The 23975-nt window shown below is 41.5% G+C and overlaps 1 protein-coding gene across 3 annotated transcripts in view; it reads right to left on the bottom strand.

Annotated features, from left to right (window-relative positions):
- Window positions 1-10583: 10583 nt before the first annotated feature.
- zgc:110410 (uncharacterized protein LOC553618 homolog) overlaps window positions 10584-23975 on the bottom strand; it is a 43658-nt gene continuing 30266 nt past the window's right edge. For all 3 annotated transcript variants that reach the window (XM_063044103.1, XM_063044101.1, XM_063044102.1), the window contains exons 6-10: window positions 23912-23949; window positions 23717-23804; window positions 23540-23629; window positions 20332-20379; window positions 10584-11195 (exon numbers count right to left, since the gene is read on the bottom strand). In XM_063044103.1, the coding sequence (XP_062900173.1) occupies window positions 11046-11195; window positions 20332-20379; window positions 23540-23629; window positions 23717-23804; window positions 23912-23949 (414 nt within the window). In that variant the 3' untranslated portion in view covers window positions 10584-11045. The remainder of the gene's footprint in view (window positions 11196-20331; window positions 20380-23539; window positions 23630-23716; window positions 23805-23911; window positions 23950-23975) is intronic.

Genomic DNA, 23975 nt, shown 5'->3' with positions numbered 1-23975 from the left:
GTCGTGGTGTAAAATGGTACAGATGAAGACATTTTAACTAGTTCCGATTTTGCTGAACATTCTAACATTATTTTCAAGACAAATAAACTCTCGGGCTTCCGGCAGGGTACAAGTATCAATTATAACTGACGTTCCGATGAGAAACTCTGCCATCTTCTTCAGGGAGAGGAAGATTTTTTTTTAAATTTTTGAGGTTTAAAATTTTAAGGTTTTCTAACCTGTATGAGAAGTTTCTTTCAGCAAATGTCTGTGTGTGCTCTGTTGGAGAGTATGACGCAGTATAAAGCCCTCAACCAAATTACATCACTAGAGATACAAATGACTGTAATTTCTTCTTAATCCTCTGAATTAAATTGTAGTAATCTTGTGGTGATGAAGGAGCCATTCTTTCGGTTAACATGGAAACTACTGTACCACTTCAAATAATCTTTCATAGAGTATCAGTTAAATAAAAGTGATTTAAAAATAACTCATCCCAGGAAGTAGGTGCAATCATTTGGAAATAATTTTCACTTATTTCACTGTGATTAGTTCAACTGACTCATTCTTCTCAATGAGCCATAATTTGGTGTGACAAGGCACTGAATGCAATCAAATGTTAGTTAGACCTGCTTAATTAAGTTTTTAAATATTTGTATGGTCATAGTGAAAGTGACAACGGGTAATAGTGCAGCTGGAAAACTGGGCTATTACAAACTGAGTGAATCAGGCAAGCAACTGTATATCTTAATAAATTAGATTAAAGGATTGTGTAAAAAAACTGAGAAGTATAAACTTGAATGTGCAAATAGAGTGGAGGCAGAAACATTAAGCAGGGATTTAAAACTGACATTTTCAGCTTTGATATTTTAAGAATCCCTTGGAATAATTAAAACTAGAAAGAATAAGCATCTACATTTTAGGTGATAGAAAGGTTTAAATGTAATTAAAATTGTGCAAATGGGGTAGTTAGCCAGTACTGAGGTTAGTTTGTTCATTGTATTTCAAAGTTATGCTTAATGCCAGATTTTGGATTTCCACAATTAACTTTGCATTTACAATAAATACTGGTAAACCCCAATAACCTTACATTTTGACATCTTAAAATAATTGCTCAACTTCACTGTGAGTCTATTTCTTAAAATGGGAAGTCTAAATCGACTATGTGAATATAAAATATCAATATATTGTGGCGGTTTTACCAATTGATAATTACTGGTAAGGATGATGGTTGTACGAAGGCTATGACAATAGTCAGATTTTCAGTAAGTATTTATAAGATTTGTAAGTATTTATTCAAACTGATCAAATTTGAATTGCCAATTTGGCCAAAATAGATTTTTTTCCTAATCTTACAGCTTTACTATTGTTCTGAAAACATTAACCTTCCAATTTTCAAATAAAATAACCTACCTCAATATTTTTTTAAAAAACAGTAAACTAAAATAAAATATTAAATCATAAGGCACAACAAGGTAAAAATTCTTTTCACATATTGAGCCCGTATGAATTTGCTCAGTTCCAGCTTCTGATTTCACACTTGATAGTCCTAACGGATGGGAACACTTTAGAAGCAAATCATTAAATTTATCCTGTAAATTTTCAGCAGGGGCCATGAATACAGGCAGCAACATCTTAACTTTGCTTACTTCAATTCAAAATTAATTTCTCCAGACAAATTGACTTTTCATATAAAATTATTCCCACAGTAGCACCTGTAGCTTCTTTTCCATTTTTTTCTCAAAAAGGTTATTAGCACAGATGAAGTATTCCAAAAGGATATCAATTCATTACCATTCAATATTTTCTGTTTTTCCCAAAAATGATTCTGTTCTGGCATAAAGTGATTAATGACACAGTTTTGAATTGATTTCAATACAGGATTAGATTTTTTAATGTTTTTGGAGACCTCAGTAGGTTTGCAAAAATACATCAATTGTAGATTAATTTTTATTCACTCAGATTTGCCTATTATTGTGACAAAGTTGGTGCTGCCATGCAAAAGATTGGAATGGAGGCAGAGAGAGCAAGTAGCTTTGAATTCCTTGGTATCAACATATCAGAGGATCTTACTTGGACCAGCACATAAATGTCACAACAGATATGACAAGAAGGTATGACCATGCCTCGACTTTCTTTTTACATTTCCACTGCTACAAGTAAGCAGCACCTAACATCAAAGACCACCACTATCAAGGCCATTCCCTCTTCTCGATACTGCCATTGGGCAAAGGTATGAAAGTTTTAAGTCCCACACCACCAGGTTCAGGAACAGTTATTATGCTACAACCGCCAGGCTCCTGATAACTTCACTTACCAAAGCAAAGAGGTGGTCAAGGAAGGTAGAGGATCACTACAAGATTGCTTCAAGCTGGTGGACTGGGCTGTATTCAAGAACTCATCTGTGGATCTGAATGAATACATCACGGTTGTCCGGACTTTATTAGAACAGTTGTAGATGAGTGTGTCACCAGAAAATCATTCAGTGTCTTCCCCAGTCAGAAGCCCTGGCTGAACTATGAAATCTGAGGGCTGGATAAGAGGCATTCAAGTCAGGTGACCAAGAAAGTTACAAGAGGTCCTTGTACAATCTCTGGAACACCATCTCAAGGGTGAAGTAGCAACTTCGGACTAAACTTGAATCAACGAAGGATGCTCAACAGTTGTGCGGGCCTCAAATGCTATCACCTCTTATAAAGTTAAATCAAGCTACACAGGTGACAACAGGGCTTTGCTTCCTCGTGAGTTTAATGCCTTCTCTGCTCACTTTGATTACCAACACATGGAGGAACCATCACAAAGTCCCACAACCCCTGCTGATCCTGTGATTTTAGTCGCTGAGGCTGATGTGTGAGCAACCTTCAGGAGGGTGAACCCACGAAAAGCATCCAGCCCTGACGGGATATATAGCCAAGTACTAAAGACCTGTGCTGATTGATCACCTAGCTCGAGTGTTCACTGAGATCTTTAACCTCTCGCTTTGGCAGTCTGAGGTACCCACCTGTTTCAAGTAGGCTTCAATTATACCGGTGCCTAAGAAGAATGTGGTAATCTGTCTCAATGACTATTGTCCAGAAGCACTTGTATCCACAGTGATGAAGTGTTTTGAGAGATTGGTGATGAAACATATCAACTCTTGCCTGAGAATCGACTTGGATCTGCTCCAATTTGCCTACCAGAGCATCAGCTGCACAGCTAATATGTCATCTCATTGGCTCTTTACTCAACCTGGGAACATCTGGACAGCAAAGATGCATCCATCAGGATACTCTTTATCGACTACCACTCAATATTCAATACCACAATCTCCTCAAAACTAATCAATAAGTTTCAAGACCTTGGCCTCAATACTTCCTTGTGCAATTGGATTTCCTCACTTACAGACCCCAGTCAGTTCAAATTGGCAACAACATCTCCACAAACTCCAATGGCACAGGTGAACCACAAAGCTGTGTGTTTAGCCCCCTGCTTTACTTGCTTTACAGTTACAGCTGTATGGCTGAGCACAGCTCCAATGCCATATTCAAGCTTGATGACAACACCACTGTCATGGGTCAAATCAAAGGTGGTGCAGAATCAATATATAGAAGGGAGATTGCAAATCTGACTGAGTGGTGCCATAACAACAATTTCTTACTCAACGTCTGCAAGATGAAGGGGCTGATTATTGACATAAGGAGAAGGAAACCAGAGGTCCATGAGCCAGTCCTTTGTCGAGGGTTCAGAGATGGAGAGGGTCAACAACTTTAAATTCCTCGTTGTTATTATTTCGGAGGACCTGTCCAGCACATTAATGGAATTATGAAGAAAGCACAACAGCACCTCAACTTCCTTAGAGTTTGTGAAGATTCAGCATGACTTGTCAAACACTGAAAAACCTCTATAGCTGTGTGGTAGAGAGTATATTGACTGGCTGCATCACAGCCTGGAATGGAAAATCCTACAAAAAGTAGTGAATACAACGCAGTCCATCACGGGTAAAATCCTCCCCACCGTTGTGCATATCTACACAAAGCATTGTCACAGGAAAGCAGCATCCATCATCAGGGACCCCCACCCCCCCACCCCCACCCCCACCCCCACCCCCACCCAGGTCATCCTCTCTTCTTGCTGCTTCTATTAGAAATAAGGTCCAGGAGCCTCAGGACTCACACCGCCAGGTTCAGGAAGAGTTATTACCCCTCAACCATCAGGTTCTTGAACCAAAGGGGATAACTTCACTCACCTTCACTTGCCTCATCGTTGAATTGTTCCCACAACCTAGGGACTCACTTTCAAGGACTCTTCATCTCATGTTCTCAATATTTATTTCTCATTAATTTATTATTATTTCATTCTTTTTGTAATCTGGTTGGTGGCGCAGTGAGATCAGCACCAGACTCTGGAGCAAAGGTTCCCGAGTTCAAATCCGGGTTGAATGTTGAGCTAGCCACTTGACCTCGTAAAAAATACAAGGGTTGAGTCAGGAACGTTCATAACATGACCCGGTTAACCCTGACACCACGTGCCAGACAAGAATGGCTGAATGTCTGGTACGACACGCTTAAAAAAAAATTCTTTTTGTATTTGCATAGTTTGTTGTCTTTTGCACACTGGTTGAACCCCAAGTTGGTGCAGTCTTTAGTTGATTCTATTATGGTTCTTATTCTATGATGGATTTATTGAGTATGCCCACAAGAAAATGTATCTCAGGGTTGTATATGGTGACATATATGTACTCTGATAATAAATTTACTATGAACTTTGAAAATGCTGAAGGCACTAAAGTGGACATACTGTTAGCTCCAGACGATACTGGCAGAGAAATAGTTAAGTGGTGACAGCTATTATTGACAGAGGACCTCAATATCCCCTTGTGCAATTGGATCCCGGATTTCCTCACTTAGAGACCCCAGTCAGTTCAAATTGGCAAAATCATCTCCTCCACAATCTCCATCAGCACAGGAGTACTGCTGTGATGTGTACTTAGCCCCCTGCTCTGCTCACTTTACACCTATGACTGTGTGGCTAAGCACAACTCCAACAGCAGAAACAAGTTTGCTGATGACGCCACTGTTGTGGGCCGTAACAAAGGGGGTGATGAATCAGCATACAGGAAGGAGACTGAAAAATTGGTTGAGTGGTGTAATAACAGCCACCTCTCACTCAATGTCAACAAGACGAAGGAACTGATTGTAGACTTCGGGGTGGGGGGGGGGGTGGAATCCAGAGGTCCATGAGCCGGTAATCATCAGAGAATCAGAGGTAGAGAGGGTCAGTAACTTCAAATTCCTGGGTGTCACTATCTCAGAGGACCAGTCCTGGACTCAATATAATTGCAAAGAAAGCACGACAACACCTTTACTTCCACAGGAGTCTGTGAGATTTGGTATGTTATCAAAAATCTTGGCGAACTTCTACAGATGAGTGGTGGAAAGTGTGCTGACTGGCTGCATTACCACCTGGTATGGGAAGACCAATGCCTTTGAGCAAATCTTACAAAAGATAGTGGATTCGGCCCAGTACATCACAGGTAGAGCCCCCACAATGATTGAGCTCATATACATGAAACATTGCTGTAGAAAAGCAGCATCCATCATCAAAAATCTTCACCACCTAGGCCATGCTCTTGTTGGTAGAAGTAGAAGCTACAAGAGCCTCAGGACTCAGCACCAGGTTCAAACACAGTTACTACTCCACAACCATCAGGCTCCTGAACAAAAGGGGATAATTACTCTTTTGAAGACTCTTAAATTGTTATTTCATTCTCGTTGTTTATTGCTATTTCTTTACATTTGTATTTGCACGGTTTATTTAAAATTAACAGTTCCTGATGTTTACAATTGACAGTTACTGTTCTAAAGTTTTGCTAAATACACCTGCAGAAAAAGAATCTCAGGGTTGTATGTGGTGACATGTATGTACTCTGATAATAAATTTTACTTTGAACTTTGAACATAATCTTGATATTTCCAAGTTCTGTTCATGTGTAAACTAGAGCTAAAAGGTTGTTCCAAGAAATTTAGATTCTAGGGGTGTAGAATTGCCACAGGATTGCTGGGAGGCATGAGGTGACAACCAGCACAGCCACTTTTTAAAATGATTTGGCATGAAAATTTTGCCCTAAGAATTGTTAAATTAGTACCTTCAAACCAGTGTCACAGAATTCAAATAAGAATTAATTTATTTCTATGTTCTCAAAAGGGGGCAGTGGAAAAACAGCTGAGAGAACTCAGAATAAGAGGCACCAAAAGACAGCGACCTCTGGTGGTTTCCCTCTCAAACCACAATGCAGGCAGTGCTGCCACTCTCTTGAGTTATCTGAGAAGCTTCTCCAGATTTACAGGGGAATTGCGATGGAATTTTTATGATATTACTTACAACATGCTGGAGGAAGGGTTCTGGCCCGAAACGTCAACCGATCTTTTCCATGGATGCTGCCCGACCTGCTGAGTTCCTCCAGCGTGTTGTGAGTGTTGGCTTTGATCCCAGCATCTGCAGAGTATTTTGTGTTTATGATATTACTTGTTGCCTGAGTAAAGGTAAAATTGAATAGCCAAACGCTGCCCAGAATGTGGCTGACATGAATGCTCATACCATAGCTACGAACTTTATGACTATACCACTGTCATATAGTTAGAGCTATGCAGCACAGAAACAGGCCCCTCAGACCAACTGATCTGCACTTCCTAATGTGTGCAGCTGAGGTGGTCCATTTGTCTGCATTTGGCCCATATAAGACCAGGAGACCATAAGATATAGGAGCAAAATTAAGCCATTTAGCCCATAAGTCTGCTCCACCATTTCACCATGGCTGATTCAATTTTCTCAGCCCCAGTCTCCTCTCTTCTACCTGTATCCCTTCATGCCCTGACCGATGGAGAATCTATCAACCTCTGCCTTAAATATACTCTAAGACTTGGCCTCTGCAGCTGCCTTTGGTAACAAGTTCCACAGATCCACCACTCTCTGACTAAAGAAATCCCTCCTCATCTCTATTCTAAATGAATACCCCTCTATTCTGAGGCTGTGTCCTTTGGTCCAAAACTTTCCCACCACGGGAAACATCCTCTCCACATACACTCTATCAAGGCCTATCACCATTCAGTAGGTTTCAACGAGGTCACCCCTCACTCTTCTGAATTCTAATGAATACGGCCCAGAGCCATCAAATTCTCTTCATATGACAAGCCATTCAATCCTTGAATCATTTTTGTGAACCTCCTTTGAACCCTCTTCAGTTTCAGCACCTCCTTTCTAAGATAAGGGGCTCAAAACTGTTCACAATGCTCCAAGTGAGGCCTCACCATTGCTTTATAAAGCCTCAGCATTACATCCTTGTTTTTATATTCTAGTCCTCCTGAAATGAATGCTAACATTGCATTTGCCTGCCTCACCACAGACTCAACTTGCAAATTAATCTTTAGGGAACCCTGCAGAAGGACTCCAAGTTTCTTTGTGCTTCTGTTTTATGTATTGCTCTCCATTTAGAAAATATTCAACCCTTTCATTTCTTCTACTAAAGTGCATGGCCATACACTTCACAACATTAATCCATCCGCCACTTCTTTGCCCATTCTCCTCATCTGTTTAAGTCCTTCTGTAGCCCCTCCGCTTCCTCAAAACTACCTGCCCCTCCACCTATCTTTGTATAGTCTGCAAACTTTGCAACAAAGCTATCAAGTCCATCGTTCAAATCATTGACATATAACGTAAAAAGCATCAGTCCCAACACTACCCTGTGGAACACCACTAGTCACTGGCAGCCAGCCAGAAAAGCCTCCTTTTATTCTCACCCTTTTCCTTCTGAAATCAGCCACTGCTTTAACCATGCTAGAATCTTTCCTGTAATACTATATGTATATGACAATAAATTCAACTTCGACTTTTGACATGGCTGTTGGCTTGGTCCTGTTTAATAGTATTAGACAGAAACCCAGGCATGATTTTCCCCGAATCCCTGGCTTTGTACCTGAGAACTTCAAAGGTTGGAGATGCTTTGTATCCACCTAAAACGTATGTATTGCAGTATCAAATGAAACAAAACATAAGTTTCCAGCAGATCGTAAATAGCTATGCTCCACTATTGTAAAGTCAATCATACAGCTCCTGGTACACAGAGCTAGTTGCAGGCAACCTATTTGTAATGCTGAGGGTTTACAGCTGGCATGCATCAAAGAGCTGGTGTCATGAGTGACAATGAAGATAAGCACCTCCTTCAGGTTTTCTCTCACTTCCTACTGCTGGCCTGTCAGGAGGATACATTGGCAAGACTCTTCAGTACTAATTCCATCCCAGGTTTTCATTTCAACCACTCTATCACTTGCCCACAGTCACACATTTAAGGAAATACTATCAACATTTCGAATGTTTAATAATGTGAACTCATTCCTTGCTTCCTATGTGAATATAAAATTTTAGGTGATGCATTGCTTTTAAATATCCCCTTGCAAATATTTTCTTGCAGTTCTAACCCCAAATCATTTCAAGTCCAAACCAAAGTGACCTGCAAATTCAATATTGAAATGTAATGCACCATGCACAGGAAGTTAATCTTAACTTTAAATCTAAATCTAATTTAAACTTTAAATCCAATCTAAATTTTGTCACTAATTGTGATCAGAAATTTCACACATACCTCAAGAAATTATAGAGCAGCTCTTATGCACAGATGTCAGAGATCATACCTCAGTGACGTGAGTTTGTCACACTTGATTGATTTTACTTCCGTTATTTTCTAACACATATATGCAGTGCCAGTACTTCTTGGTCCTTGTCTGATAGAGCAGGCTTTATCTAGAGAGTAGACGCTTCCTCCTTCATTAGTTAAAGAGCAGCTTCCCATCTGAACTACTGGCAAGTCCAACAGGGGCTTCTACCAGTCCACAGAGATAGTCCTGAGAGCAATCTTCTTGAAGGTAAAGTTTTCTTCCTTTTCCTGGGCTGCAATCATTGAGGCCCCTGAAGCCCAATATGGGAAGTCTTGGAAAGCGAGTTAAGGCTCACATAACTGCACAGCCTAGAACTCTGATTAAAGACATCAGAAAATCTGCAGAGGTCAGAAATCCAAGCAACACACACAAGTTTATGGAGGACCTCAGCAGGCCAGGCAGCATCAATGGAAAAGGGTAAACAGTCAACACTTCAGGTCCTGATGAAGGATCTCGGCCTGAAACGTCAGCTGTATTCCTTTCCATAGATGCTGCCTGGCCTACTGAGTTCCTCCAGCATTTTGTGACTTTTTAATTAAGTTTATTAAAAACATAACTAAGTGCTAAAATAATAAGTAAAAATAATACGACAAAGTATGCTACATGAATTAGCAAAGGTATGATGTAAAATCTACAAATTATCTTGTAGGATCTGTTTTTTTTCCCTCCCTCTCCTTTTTCTCTCTCTCATTCACTTCCCCTTTCTACCATCTCCACTCTGTTTGTCCAGTGTAGGATTGCTTGATACCCAATGATTAGAACAATGAAGATATTTTGATGACAAAAAGTTTGAACTTATCTAAAAGTTACTCACAAATATTTCTTTAGGTATCTTCATTTGGACATGGTTGCTGAGGGCAGGCTTAACAATATCAGGACCATCATATTTTCTATGCAATGATTGTTACTTTGGTAACATTATCATATAGTAAGGGTCACGATGAAAAGCCTGTCACAGATAGTTGAGGATTTCCTCTCCTGTTTAGAGCCTATTTGAGTAGATTAACAGTGACATAGGGTTCCCATTGCATTCTTGCTGAAGATGTGACTTTATCACCTGCCATTTTGGTCATCACATGGTGCCTATCCACACACCAATCACACCTAGAGGCACAAATGCCTCAAAATGGTCTCACTAATGTTCCTGACCTTTTATCCCAGCCACATTTCCCATCCAGTCCTCCACCTATTCTCCTTCCTCATCTGCTCAGTACCAAATACAGAGCAAAGTCACCCTCTGCCTCGTTTTCTCCAATCTAGTAAGATATGCAAGCCTCTTGGATTATGTGCCTTAGACTATGATCCCAAGGGTTGATGATATCTGGTTTAGATTTACACATTAAAGAAGGTCTCTAGGCAAATGTTTGTCCAAATTAGGCTGGAAGCAGTCCTCATTGAATCTGCCAGGTCTGAACAAATCCATGCAGCTCCTTTTTGGTAGTTTGCCTTGAAAGCCAAAATTAGCTTAAAGCTTCTCTAATTCAGCACTGTACTTCAGCTTTAAAAGCTTGCCCTGCTAACCTGGTTTAATGTTGTGATTCCCACATGAACATTTCCTGTATAAATCTCAGTGAGTTTTCAAGTTCAGTTGCACCCTTTCTCAGAATGTGAACATAACTGCTCAAAGATCAGTCTAATAAAATCCATATAGCATAAATGTTCCAATTACCTTGGCTAGATTCATTTCCAAATCTGTGAGAAAACTGCTAACCTATTGGTAAAGAACAGATTCTAAACTTTGACAAAGTACTGCAATAATATCATTCACAAAACTATTTTGCTGTAAGTTCATCACTGATACTGTACACCACGTTGTGTAAAAATTAACCACTTAAAAATGACAAATAACAATTTCAGAGTAGTTAATCTCAAGAATTGATCTTGGTGATGCAGAAAGAATTTACTACATTTGCATTAAACACTTTTTATTTTGAAAATATGCCCACTTTTACAAAACTTTCACAGTTCACAAACTATCATACTGAGGCACTTTTCAAATTCGCACCTGTTACATTTTAAAGCTAATTTGCAATATTATTAATTAGTAAACAAGATTGAACAAACATTTCTAATACAGGGTATTAAAATAGCTGGTACTTTGACCTTTTACATGCTTTTTTATTGTTTTGTGGAGAAACAGCTTTCCAAAACCACAAGTCAATTTTGTAATTTCTGCTGCATAATGACCTTTCAAAATTATATCCATTAATAGTGATCTATAAGAAAGGTAATGACATTTAGCTTCTAAGTTTACATTTTGTCGTTCTGCTTTTCATTGATTATTTACTGGACTTCTTTGTCTGAAATAAAAGATTTCTACAAGAATGCATTAATGATCAATAATTAAATAAATTTGCAAAATTCACTTTTTATTTCTTAACGACTCAGGCCAATGATCTGAAGTATGAAGAGGAAGAGATTTATAATGTCAAGATAAAGACTCAGGGCTGCAAAAATGTATTCCTCAGGGCTGAGGCTGTATCTGTGCTTTCCTCCCAGCATTAATTGTATGTCAATCACCAGGTACTAAAAAAGAGATATAAAATATATTATATTTGTTGTTCAACATGTAAAAAATTTGAGCAAAGGTTCCCCTTCACAGACCTCTCCACTGTATATTAACCCTCCACGTCTTTTCTCCCCTTGGCATCCATTACTTCAGACAAAACAACCTTAGTTTGGCTAGCTTCTCATTATGGCACATGCCTTCTAATCCAGGCAGCATCCTGATAATTGTCTTCTGCGTCCTCTCTAAAGCCTCCACATCTTTTCTATAATGGGGCAATCAGAAATGAATGCAATAGTCCAGAAGTGGCCTAACATAAAGTTGCAACGTAATTTCCTGACTCTTGAACTCAGCTAAGAATGGCAAGCGCTGCACACGCCTTCCTTGATCCCTTTCAACTTATATGACCAATTTCATGGAGCTATGGTCTTGGACCCAAGATCTTTCTAAACGTCAAAGATCCATCTGTGCATCAATGATACTTCTCATCTGTATTCACTAAGGATAAGGGCATTTTATTTGGAGAATTTAAGTAGGGGATTGGTGGGGAGGTGGTGGTGGAAGTGGTGGCTGAAATTGTAGAGCAGGTAATAGCTACAAAGGGGGAGGTGGTAGGCTTTAAAGTGGGTAAATTCCCAGGGCCTGAAATGTATCCCAGGTTCCTTGGCGGGGGTGCAGTAGGGGCAAGGAAGGTGACTAACATGGCTCTGACAGATATCTAAATCTTTGCCGCCACAGAGAGGGTCAGATTACTAGACTACAGCAAATGTTGCACTTTTACTCGCGGAGGGAGACAGAGGTAAGCCGGGTAACCACAGCCTGATGAGTCTAGTGGTAGGGAAGATACTGACATGAAAGGAAAATTTCTGAGAGACAGGATACTTGGAAATGCAGGTTAAACAAAAAAAAAATTCAGTATAACTTTGTTAAGGGGAGATCCTGCTAAACAACTTTACTGAATTTTCAAAGAGGTAAATGAATGCATTAGTGAGGGCACTGCAGCTGCTGTGGCCTACATGGATTTTAACAAAGCTGATCCAAAAGGTTAACACTCACAGGGTCCAAGGGAAGTTGCTAAACTGCATCCAGAACAGACTTGGTAATAAATATCAGAGTAAGGTTGGCAGGTGTCTTTTATGATTGGAAGCCGGTGATCAGCAGTATACCAGAGTGGTACAAGGACCCTTATTGTTTGTAGGGTTAATGAGTTGGGCATGAATAAAGGACATACGATTTTCTGGTGACATAAACGGTGTTAGTGGGGGGAGCAGTTGCAGGCTACAGTCGAAGCAAGCAGCTGAGAAGAAGGGAGTGAAGAAATCGGATACAAAAAGTCTTTTTTTAAAAAACACTGCTTGGGGAGAAGGGTCTGCACTGCGCAGGCGCGTGATGTAGTGTGCCAAGGTTTAAAAACAGACCACCATATACAGCGGGCAGCGTTGTGAGCGGGCAGTGGAGTGAGAGGGAACAGAGTGGGATGGCTTTGGCTCAACAGGCTTTGGCGAGAACAGGCAGAGGCCAGGGTAGGTTCCGGTAAGTTTTCTGTCCAGTTTGCTTATAGTAGAGAGAATGCCAGGTTGGAATGCTCCTTTTGCAGGATGTGGGAAGTCAGGGAGCCCTCCAGTGTCCCTGACATTGACACCTGCAAGAAGTGCATCCAACCGCAGTTCCTAACAAACTGTGTTAGGGAACTGGAGCAGGAGCTGGATGACCTGCGGATCACTCGGGAGAATGAGGAGATTATAGATCGTAGCTACAGGGAGGTAGTTACGCCAAAGGAGCAGAGGACAGGACATTGGGTCACTTTCAGGCGAGGGAAGAGGAAAGGGCAGGCAGAGCAGGGTTCCCCTGTAGCCATTCCCCTCAACAACAAGTATACCACATTGGATACTGTTGGGGGGGATGACTTACCTGGGACAAGCTGCAGCAGCTAGATCTCTGGCACTGAGTCTGGTTCTGCAGTGCAGAAGGGAGGGGGGAAAGAGAGGAGAGCGGTAGTGATAGGGGACTCGATAGTTAGAGGTACAGATAGGAGGTTCTGTGGTCGTGACAGAGAATCCAGGATGGTTTGTTGCCTCCCGGGTGCCAGGGTCAAGGATGTCTCTGATCACTTGCATGACATTCTGAAGTGGGAGGGTGATCAGCCAGATGTCGTGGTGCACATCGGTACCAATGACATAGCAAGGAAGAGTGAGGAGGTCCTGGACAGTGAGTATAGAGAGCTTGGTAGGAAGTTGAAAAGCAGGACCTCGAGGGTGGTAATCTCAGGATTGCTACATGTGCTACGTGCCAGTGAGGGTAGGAATAGGATGCTCTGGAGGATGAACAAGTGGCTGAGGAACTGGTGTAGGGGGCAGGGTTTCAGATTTCAGGATCATTGGGACCTCTTCTGGGGCAGGTGGGACCTATACAGGAGAGACGGGTTACACTTGAACTACAGGGGGACCAATATCCTTTCAGGGAGGTTTGTTAATGCTATTGGGGAGGCTTTAAACTAGATTTGCAGGAGGATGGGAACCAGAGTGCCAGAGCTGACAGTGTGGCTGGGGTGAAAATAAATGATGTTGAAAGTTTAAGCAAATCCGCTGATAGAAAGGTTGTGAGTGGTGGTAAAAGTCTTCTGAGGTGTATATATTTCAATGCTAGGAGTATTGCGGGGAAGGCGGATGAGTTGAGGGCGTGGATTGACACGTGGAATTATGACGTTGTAGCAATTAGTGAAACTTGGCTACAGGAGGGGCAGGACTGGCAGCTTAATATTCCAGGCTTCCGATGTTTCAGATGTGACAGAGGCAGAGGTGGGGGTGGGGGAGTAGCATTGCTTGTTAGGGAAAATATTACAGCAGTGCTCAGGCAGGACAGATTAGAGGGCTTGTCTACTGAGTCCTTGTGGGTGGAGCTGAGAAACAGGAAAGGTATGGCCACATTAGTGGGGTTGTATTATAGACTACCCAATATTCAGCGAGAATTGGAGGAGCAGATCTACAGAGAGATAGCAGGCAACTGCAGTAAACAAAGTTGTGGTGGTAGGGGATTTTAATTTTTCATATATTGATTGGGTCTGTTAAGGGTCTGGATGGGTTAGAGTTTGTAAAATGTGTTCAGGAAAGTTTTCTAAATCAATATATAGAGATACCAACTAGAGGGGATGCGATACTAGATCTCCTATTAGAAAACGAGTTAGCACAAGTGATGGAAGTGTGTGTAGGGGAACACTTTGGTTCCAGTGATCATAACACCATTAGTTTCAACTTGATTATGGATAAAGATAGATCTGGTCCTAGGGTTGAGGTTCTAAACTGGAAGGCGGCCAAATTTGAAGAAATGAGAAAGGATCTAAAAAGCGTGGATTGGGACAAGTTGTTCTCTGGCAAGGATGTGATCGGTAAGTGGGAAGCCTTGAAAGGAGAAATTTTGAGAGTGCAGAGCTTGTATGTTCCTGTCAGGATTAAAGGCAAAGTGAATAGGAATAAGGAAACTTGGATCCCAAGGGATATTGCAACTCTGATAAAGAAGAAGAGGGAGTTGTATGACATGTATAGGAAGCAGGGAGTAAATAAGGTGCTTGAGGAGTATAGAAAGTGCAAGAAAATACTTAAGAAAGAAATCAAGAGGGCTGAAAGAAGACATGAGGCTGCCTTGGCAGTCAAAGTGAAGGATAATCCAAAGAGCTTTTACAGGTATATTAAGAGTAAAAGGATTGTAAGGGATAAAATTGGTCCTCTTGAAGATCAGAGTGGTCGGCTATGTGCGGAACCAAAAGAAACGGGGGAGATCTTAAATGGGTTTTTTGCATCTGTATTTACTAAGGAAACTGGCATGAAGTCTATGGAATTAAGGGAAACAAGTAGTGAGATCATGGAAACTGTACAGATTGAAGAGGAGGAGGTGCTTGCTATCTTGAGGCAAATTAAAGTGGATAAATCCCCAGGACCTGACAGGGTATTCCCTCAGACCTTGAAGGAGACTAGTGTTGAAATTGCAGGGGCCCTGGCAGATATATTTTAAATGTCGATGTCTACGGGTGAGGTGCTGGAGGATTGGAGAATGGTTCATGTTGTTCCGTTGCTTAAAGAAGGATCGAATAGTAATCCGGGAAATTATAGGCCGGTAAATTTGACGTCGGTAGTGGGTAAGTTATTGGAGGGAGTACTGAGACAGAATCTACAAGCATTTGGATAGACAGGGACTTATTAGGGAGAGTCAACATGGCTTTGTGCGTGGTAGGTCATGTTTGACCAATCTATTGGAGTTTTTCGAGGAGGTTACCAGGAAAGTGGATGAAGGGAAGGCAGTGGATGTTGTCTACATGGACTTTAGTAAGGCCTTTGACAAGGTCCCGCATGGGAGGTTAGTTAGGAAAATTCAGTCGCTAGTTATACATGGAGAGGTGGTAAATTGGATTAGACATTGGTTCAATGGAAAAAGCCAAAGAGCGGTAGTAGAGGATTGCTCCTCAGCGTGGAGGCCTGTAACTAGTGGTGTGCCACAGGGATCAGTGCTGGGTCCATTGTTATTTGTCATCTATATCAATGATCTGGATGATGATGTGGTAAATTGGATCAGCAAATTTGCTGATGATACAAAGATTGGAGGTGTAGTGGACAGTGAGGAAGGTTTTCAAAGCTTGCAGAGGGATTTGGACCAGCTGGAAAAATGGGTTGAAAAATGGCAGATGGAGTTTAATACAGACAAGTGTGAGCTATTGCACTTTGGAAGGACAAACCAAGGTAGAACAGACAGGGTTAATGGTAAGGCACTGAAGAGTGCAGTAGAACAGAGGGATCTGGGAATACAGATACAAAATTCCCTAAAAGTGGCGTCACAGGTAGATAGGGTCGTAAAGAGAGCTTTTGGTACATTGGCCTTTATTAATCAAAGTATTGTGTATAAGAGCTGGAATGTTATGATGAGGTTGTATAAGGCATTGGTGAGGCCAAATCTGGAGTATTGTGTCCAGTTTTGGTCACCAAATTACAGGAAGGATATTAATAAGGTTGAAAGAGTGCAGAGAAGGTTTACAAGGATGTTGCTGGGACTTGAGAAACTGAGTTACAGAGAAAGGTTGAATAGGTTAGGACTTTATTCCCTGGAGCGTAGAAGAATGAGGGGAGATTTGATAGAGGTATATAAAATTATGTTGGGTATAGATAGAGTGAATGCAAGCAGGCTTTTTCCACTGAGGCAAGGGGAGAAAAAAAACCAGAGGACATGGGTTAAGGGTGAGGGGGGAAAAGTTTAAAGAGAACATTAGGGGGGGGCTTCTTCACACAGAGTGGTGGGAGTGTGGAATGAGCTGTCAGACGAGGTGGTAAATGTGCGTTCTTTTTTAACATTTAAGAATAAATTGGACAGATACATGGATGGGAGGTGTATGGAGGGATATGGTCCGTGTGCAGGTCAGTGGGACTATGCAGAAAATGGTTCGGCACTGCCAAGAAGGGCCAAAAGGCCTGTTTCTGTGCTGTAGTTTTTCTATGGTTTCTACAGAATAATGTTGATCATTTGGTAAGGCTAGCAGTATCAAGAAGGATCCCACCTACCCTGCTCATGGACTGTGTGTCCCATTCCCATCAGGGGGTCTATGTAGCAGCCACGTCAGGAACACCAAACTCAAAAACAGCTGGAAAGTAGCTGACCAAGAAGTAAGGCTGATCAACACATCCGCCCACTAACCTGCCCCACCGCACCCACCACCATTTGTCATATGTCATCATTTCCAGAGTCACATTATGTTGAGACAGTCCTGTACCTGGCATCATGTATGTACATATACTCAATCTATCTATTTAAGCTGTCTTCTGTATTTATATATATTGTGTTTTTTAAAATCTTATATACTGCTTTGGATCCAGAGTAACAATTATTTTGTTCTCCTTTACACTTGTGTGCTGGAATTGACATTAAACAACTTTGAATCTTGAATCCTGAAGGCAGACAGAGACATAGCAGGTGGGATTTAAACCTGATAAATACAAGAGAGGACGTTGGGAGGACTAAGAGTGGAAGGACATATAAAATGAATAGTAGAATGTGAAGGACTGAGGGACCTTGTGTACCAAGTCCAACTATTCCTGAAGGTGGCAGCACAGGTAGGTGAAAAGAAGCCATATGTGAGATCTGCCTTCGTGTAACTACAACACCCTCTCTGCGTTCTTTTTCTTTTTGACGACCTTGATGTTCTTATATATGGCATGATCTGTCTCTTGCAGGATGTGGGAAGGCAGGGAAACTTCCAGTGTCTGCGAGGTGCATCCAGCTGCAGCTTCTAGCTATCCATGTTAAGGAATTGGAGCTGGAACTGGATGAATCCCAGATCATTCAGGAGGCTGAGAGGGTGATGGATTGGACGTATTGACAGGTAGTTATACCCAACATGCAGGAGACAGTCAGGAGGGGAAAGGGGTTAAAGAGCCAGTGCAGAGTACCCATCCCCTTTAACAACAGGTCTATCACTTTGGATACTGTTTGGGGGGGGGGTGCGGGATGACCTAACAGAAGAAAGTAACATGGTGGTTGGGTGTCATGGCACTGGTCTGGCTCTGTGACCCTGAAGGAAAGGAGGGAAGAAGAGACACGCTGTGGTGATAGGGGATTCGTTAGTTAGGGGAACAGACAGGGAAAGAACGAGATTCCCAGATGGTATGTTGCCTCCTGGGTGCCAGGGTCCGGGATCTCTCAGATCAAGTCCTAAGCAATCTCAAGTGGGAGAGTGAACAACCAGAAGTCGTAGTCTATGTAGGTAGGACAAGTGCACAGGGAGCTCATGGAGCTAAGTTAAAGGACAGGACCTCCAGGGTTGTGATCTCAGTACTGCTACTCATGCCACATGCTAGTGAGACCAGAACTAGGAAGATTATATGGTTTAATACGTGGCTAAGGAGTTGGTGTTGGAGGGAGGGCATAAGATTTTTGGATCATTGGGCACTCTTCCAGATAAGTTGGGACCTGTACAGAAAGGATGGTTTACACCTCAACCTGGAGGGGGACTAATATCCTAATGGGAAGGTTTGTTAATGCTGCATGGTGGGGTTTAAACTAGAGTTGCAGGGGAATGGGAACCAGAGTGCCAGAACGGTTAGTGGAGAAGTTGTGGAGGAAGATGTTAATAAGACCTCAGACAAAGTTAGGAATCAAGAAGTTGAGCATGGTGCGACTAGTGTCCTGAGTTGTGTATATTTCAATGCAAGGTGCATTGTAGGAAAGGCAGATAATAGTGCTGAAGATGAGGTAGCTGGTTTACAAACAGAGGCAATGTGTAGTGAGGAGAGGCTGTTGATAGGGCAAAATTCCAGTCAATAGGATGAGTTGCAATGTAGAAGGTGGACAAAATCAAAAAAGGGTGAATTGGGAATGAAGGTGTGGTATTTGAATGTGCGCAGTATACAGAATAAGGTAGATGAACTTGCAGCACAGTTGCAGATTGGCAGGTATGATGTTGTAGGCATCACTGAATCATGGCTGAAAGATTCAGGCCTGACGAAGGGTCTTGGCCTGAAACGTCGACTGCACCTCTTCCTAGAGATGCTGCCTGGCCTGCTGCGTTCACCAGCAACTTTGATGTGTGTTGCTTGATATAGGGTTGGAAAGTGTTCAATCGTTGTGGATCAAGCTAAGGAACTGCAAGGGTAAAAAGACCCTGATGTGACTTGTATACAGACCCCCAAACAGTCATAAGGATACGGCCTACAAATTGCAACGGGAGATAGAAAATGCATGCCAAAAGGGCAAGGTTACAATAGTCATGGGGGATTTCAATATGGAGGTAGATTGGGAAAATCAGGTTTGCGGGGGGAGGGGGTGGGAATTTCTAGAGTGCCTATGATCAGCTTAGATCAGCTCATGGTTCTGCCCACTAGAAGATCAGCTATTCTGGATTGGGTGTTGTGCAATGAATCAGAATCGGTGAGAGACCTTAAGATAAAAGAACCCTTTGGGGCAAGTGATCATAATATGATCAACTTCACCCTGAAATTTGAGGAGAAGCTAAAGCCAGATGTATCAGTATTACAGTGGAGTAAAGGGAATTACAGAGGCATGAGAGAGGAGTTGATCAGAACTGACTGGAAAAGAACACTAGCAGGGATGATGGCAGATCAACAATGGCTGGAATTTCTGGAAGCAATTCGGAAGGCACAGGATATGTACATCTCAAAGAGGAAGAAATAGTCTAAAGGCAAGATGACACTACCGGACTAACAAGAGAAGTCAAAGCCAACATAAAAGCCGATGGAGGGCATATAATAGAGCAAAAATTTGTGGGAAGACAGAGGATTGGGAAGCTTCTAAAAACCAACAAGATAAAGAAGGAATATGAAAGTAAGCTAGCCAATAATATTAAAGATAATAGCAAAAGTTTCTTTAGATACATGAAGTGTAAAAGAGAGGCGAAAATGGATATTGGACCACTGGTAAACTATGCTGGAGAGGTAGTAATGGAGAACAAGGAAATGGCGGATGAACTGAATTAGCACTTTGTATCAGTCTTCACTGTGGATGACACCAGCAGTACAGTAGAAGTTCCAGGTGTCGGGGGCCATGAAGTGTGTGAAGTTACCATAACTAGAGTAAAGGTTCTTGGGAAACTGGAAGGTCTGAAGGTAGATCAGTCATCTGGACCAGATAGTGTACACCCCAGAGTTCTGAAATAAGTAGCTGAAGAGATTGTGGAGGTATCAGTAATGATCTTTCAAGAAGCAGGTTGAATGCAGTGTCAGGAACTGTATAGTCATGGTCTTTGGTAGAAGGAATAAAAGGGTTGGCTACTTTCTAAATGGAGAGAAAATACAAAAAAATTGAGACACAAAGGGATTTGGGAGTCCTCCCTAAAGGTTAATTTGTAGGTTGAACCTGTGGTAGGGAAGGCAAATGCAATGTTAGCATTCATTTCAAGAGGACTAGAATATAAAAGCAAGGATGTAAAGCAAGGATGTAAAGCACTGATGAGACCTCACTTGGAGTATTGTGAACAGTTTTTTAGTCCTGACGAAGGGTCTCGGCCTGAAACGTTGACTGTACCTCTTCCTAGAGATGCTGCCTGGCCTGCTGTGTTCACCAGCAACTTTGATGTGTGTTGCTTTATTATACATAGTTGTGTGGGAAAGCTCCAAAATTCTAAATTGTAAGCTGAAGAAACAAAGGCTTAAATATACTTACAGCCGAGAACACCAGTGTTCCTAAAGAGGCATAAACTATCTGGAGCCACTGTAGGGAAAACAAAACAATTCAAATTCAGATAATATTTACACCTTCCTTTCTGTTCACAGGTACTTCGCATAGAAAGTAGTGGGGAGAGTAGGCATGCTTTATAAGGGTTAGTTTCGCAGCTTTGTGATTCCATTTTAGAGTTGTGCACCCCTGAATGCATCGTGGAAACGTATTTAAAGAGAATTACAGTCCCCACTAATTGGCAGTGGATGATACACAGTCTGTGGGTGGGATCTAGAGACCAGTGTGCTCCAGCTCGTGATGGACAATGATCTTGTGTTTGGAGAGTGACTTGGCAAAAGTTACTCATTAACTTGCAAATGCATTTTATGTTTATCCATTTTTATCCAGTACCTTCCAGTTTTCTTGTGATCAGATTTCCTGCTGGGATCCATATTATCCTCAATATTTTAAAAGTCTAAATTTTATAGCAGTGATTATCAAAAAGTTCTCTATAATTTTTATAAGATTAACTTTATTTGTCACAGGTACATTGAAACATCGATACAGTGAAATTCTTTGTTTTGCATCAGCAACCAACACAGTCCAAGGATATTAAACAAATTTGGCAGGGGGATGGGAAACAGAGCATCAGGTCAGAAAGTGGAGGGATGTAGAGGAAGGTAGATGTCAGGGCCAGTAAAAACGGGTAGGAGCAAAGTAATAGATACGATGGGATGGATAGAATGAAGTTTGTATATTTTAATGCTAGGAGTATTATGGGTGAAGGTGATGGATTTAGAGCATGGATCAGTACACGGAACTATGATCTTGTGGCCATTACAGAGACTTGGTTGAGAGAAGGGCAGGAATGGGTGCTTAATGTCCTAGGGTTTCAATGCTGTAGAAAAGATAGTGAGGGAGGTAAAGTGAGGGGTGGGAGGGTAGTTGCACTACTAATCACAGAACTCAGAGAGGACATAATGGAGGGCTCAACCACTGAGTCTGTACGGGTAGAACTCAAACAACAGGAAGGGTGCAATCACTCTGGTGGGATTGTACTACAGACCTCCTCTCACCACCACCAACCCACCGCCACGGGGACACTGAGGAATAGATACGCAGGAAAATTAAGAAAAGATGTAAGAACAATAGGGTTGTTGTCACAGGGGACCTCAACTTCTGTAATATAAAATAGGATTCTCTGAGTGCAAGAGGTTTAGATGGGTCAGAATTTGTTAGGTCTGTCCAGGAAGGTTTCAAGATATAATATGTAGATAATCCAACAAAAGCGGGGGAGGCTGTATTGGATTGGGTGTTGAGTAATGAGCCTGGTCAAGTGACTGACCATTCAGTGGGTGAGCAGGTTGGGAAAGTTGACCACAACTCATTAAATTTTAAGATAGTTATAGATAAGGATAAGTGTGGACCTTGCAGGAGAGTATTAAATTTGAGCAGGGCAAATTACAAGAGCATTCAACATGAATTAGGGAGAGTTGATTGGGCAAGTCCACGTTCAACATGAGGAGGCTGTTTAAAGACCAACTGCACAGATTACAAGACAGGTATGTTCCACCATAAGGAAGGACAAAGGTGTCGAGAGAGGTGATGAATTTAGTGAAGAAGAAAAAGGAGAAATATGTAAAGTTTAGGACCCTTAACATCGTTGTTGAGCGGAGGGATTTTGGGGTCCAAGTTCATAACTCCCTGAAAATGGCTACAAAGGTTGATAGTGGTTAAGAAGGCATATATTGCCTTTATTAGTTGAGGCATTGAGTTCAAAAGTCAGGGTATTATGTTGCAGCTTTATAGGAAGGATGTCAGTGCTTTGGAGAGAGTGCAGAAGAGGTTTGCAAGGATACTGCCTGGATTAGAGGGCATGTGTTATAACAAGAAGTCAGACAAACTTGGGTTGTTTTCTCTGGAGAACTGGAGGCTGAAGGGAGATCTATTAGAGGTGTATAAGATTATGGCAGTATCTTTCTCCCAGGGTCGAGATGTCTAATACCAGAGTGCATGGGGCATGCACTTAAGGTGCGAGGGAGTAATTTCAAAGGAGAGGAGCAAGTTTTTTCTTTTTTTATATAAACACAGAGAGCGTTGGGTGCCTGGAATGTCCTGCTTGGGGTGGTGGTAGAGTTAGATAAGTTAGGGACTTTTAAGAGCCGTTCAGATAGGCACATGAATGTAAGGAAAATGGAAGTATATGGTCATTCTGTAGGCTGAGGGGATTAGTTTAATTGGCCATTTGTTTACTAATTTAATTGGACCGAAGGGCCTGTTCCAGAGCTGTATTATTCTATGTCCTATGTGCTGGGGGCAGCCTGCAAGTGTTGTCGTGCTTCTAATGCCAAGTCACCGTGTCTACATCTCACTACTTCTATCCATCTGTTTGGAATATAGGAGGAAATCAGAGAACCCAGAGGAAACCCATGCAGTCACAGGGAAACTACAAACACCTTACAGACTGTGACAGGAATGGATTTTAGCGTTGTAAAGCATTGCACAGATCATTACACTTCCGTGTTACCTACTTTCATGGTTTTTAAGCCTACTACTAGAAGTTTGAACTTTTTCCCCATGATCATTGTTGATCTTTTTCTTAATTTTGCCATGCGTTTTGCAGATAATTGGCCTAAACTCCAGTGCTTTTGTAAACTACATGTGCTGCCAAAATCTTTGGCACAATTCGAGGCCATGTGGTGATGGCCTGGAAATAATCAATGGAATGAAAACAGGCAGAGATAAAACATAATTTTAGCTAGAACAGGAAAAGAAAATAGGTTCATATTAATACAAAGCAATTAAAGATTAATTGGGCATGATAAGTACAATTCTAACATGGTTAGCAAGTGTGTTTCCATGGATATGAATAATGGTAATGATTGGTTACTGCTGAAAGTGTAACTGGATAATGTCACACAGGCATGGACCAAAAGGAAATGTTTTCCTTAATCAAGATCTCTAGATTCCTCATAGATATAAACATTAGCAGTTAAAGTAAGCCAAATGAAACTAAAAACGTACATTAGTGCATCTTTCTAGAACAAATCATCAAATACAGCATTTTATATTTGTCATTAAACCACAAAAAGTGTGTAGGTGTTTAAATTGGTTCACAGGCACCAATCCGAGACAGACGATAAATGATGGCCTTGCAGCAGGCTCCACATCTAATATAATGAATAAAAACATCAGATATAAAACAAAGACTTACATATGATCGAATTATGGCACACAAAATTCCAAATGCCAAAAGCACCAGTAGAATCACGAACAAAATTCCAGTTCCCTTGGTGAAATCCCACTGAAAATAAAGAAAACTCAGTAATTCAGATTTTAGCACAGAGCAACTGAGCACAACAAAATCCTGGGGCAAGGCTGTAAACTGTACCTTGGTTTGCAGAGCAAATAGTGTCAGTCCAAATGCTACAAATGTAGTAGCACCAACAGCCCACATCACTGCATTAGCACCAAAGAAACTGAGAAGCAACAGAGACAAGAGTCACAACTTCAGTGTTTGAAACTAAAATTATATCCAAGTCTTTATTGAATACAAAGGATGTTTCAAGCAAAGTTAAACACTTACACTGAAACTGCTCCCAACATCAAGCCTTCCAGAATGGTCTGCAGGTGAAAAGAATTAAATATAT

This window comes from Mobula hypostoma, chromosome 3 (genome assembly GCF_963921235.1).
Source record: "Mobula hypostoma chromosome 3, sMobHyp1.1, whole genome shotgun sequence".
NCBI lineage: Eukaryota > Metazoa > Chordata > Chondrichthyes > Myliobatiformes > Myliobatidae > Mobula > Mobula hypostoma.
Note: the sequence above shows the minus strand (reverse complement) of the source record. Positions and strands in the feature narration are given on the sequence as shown.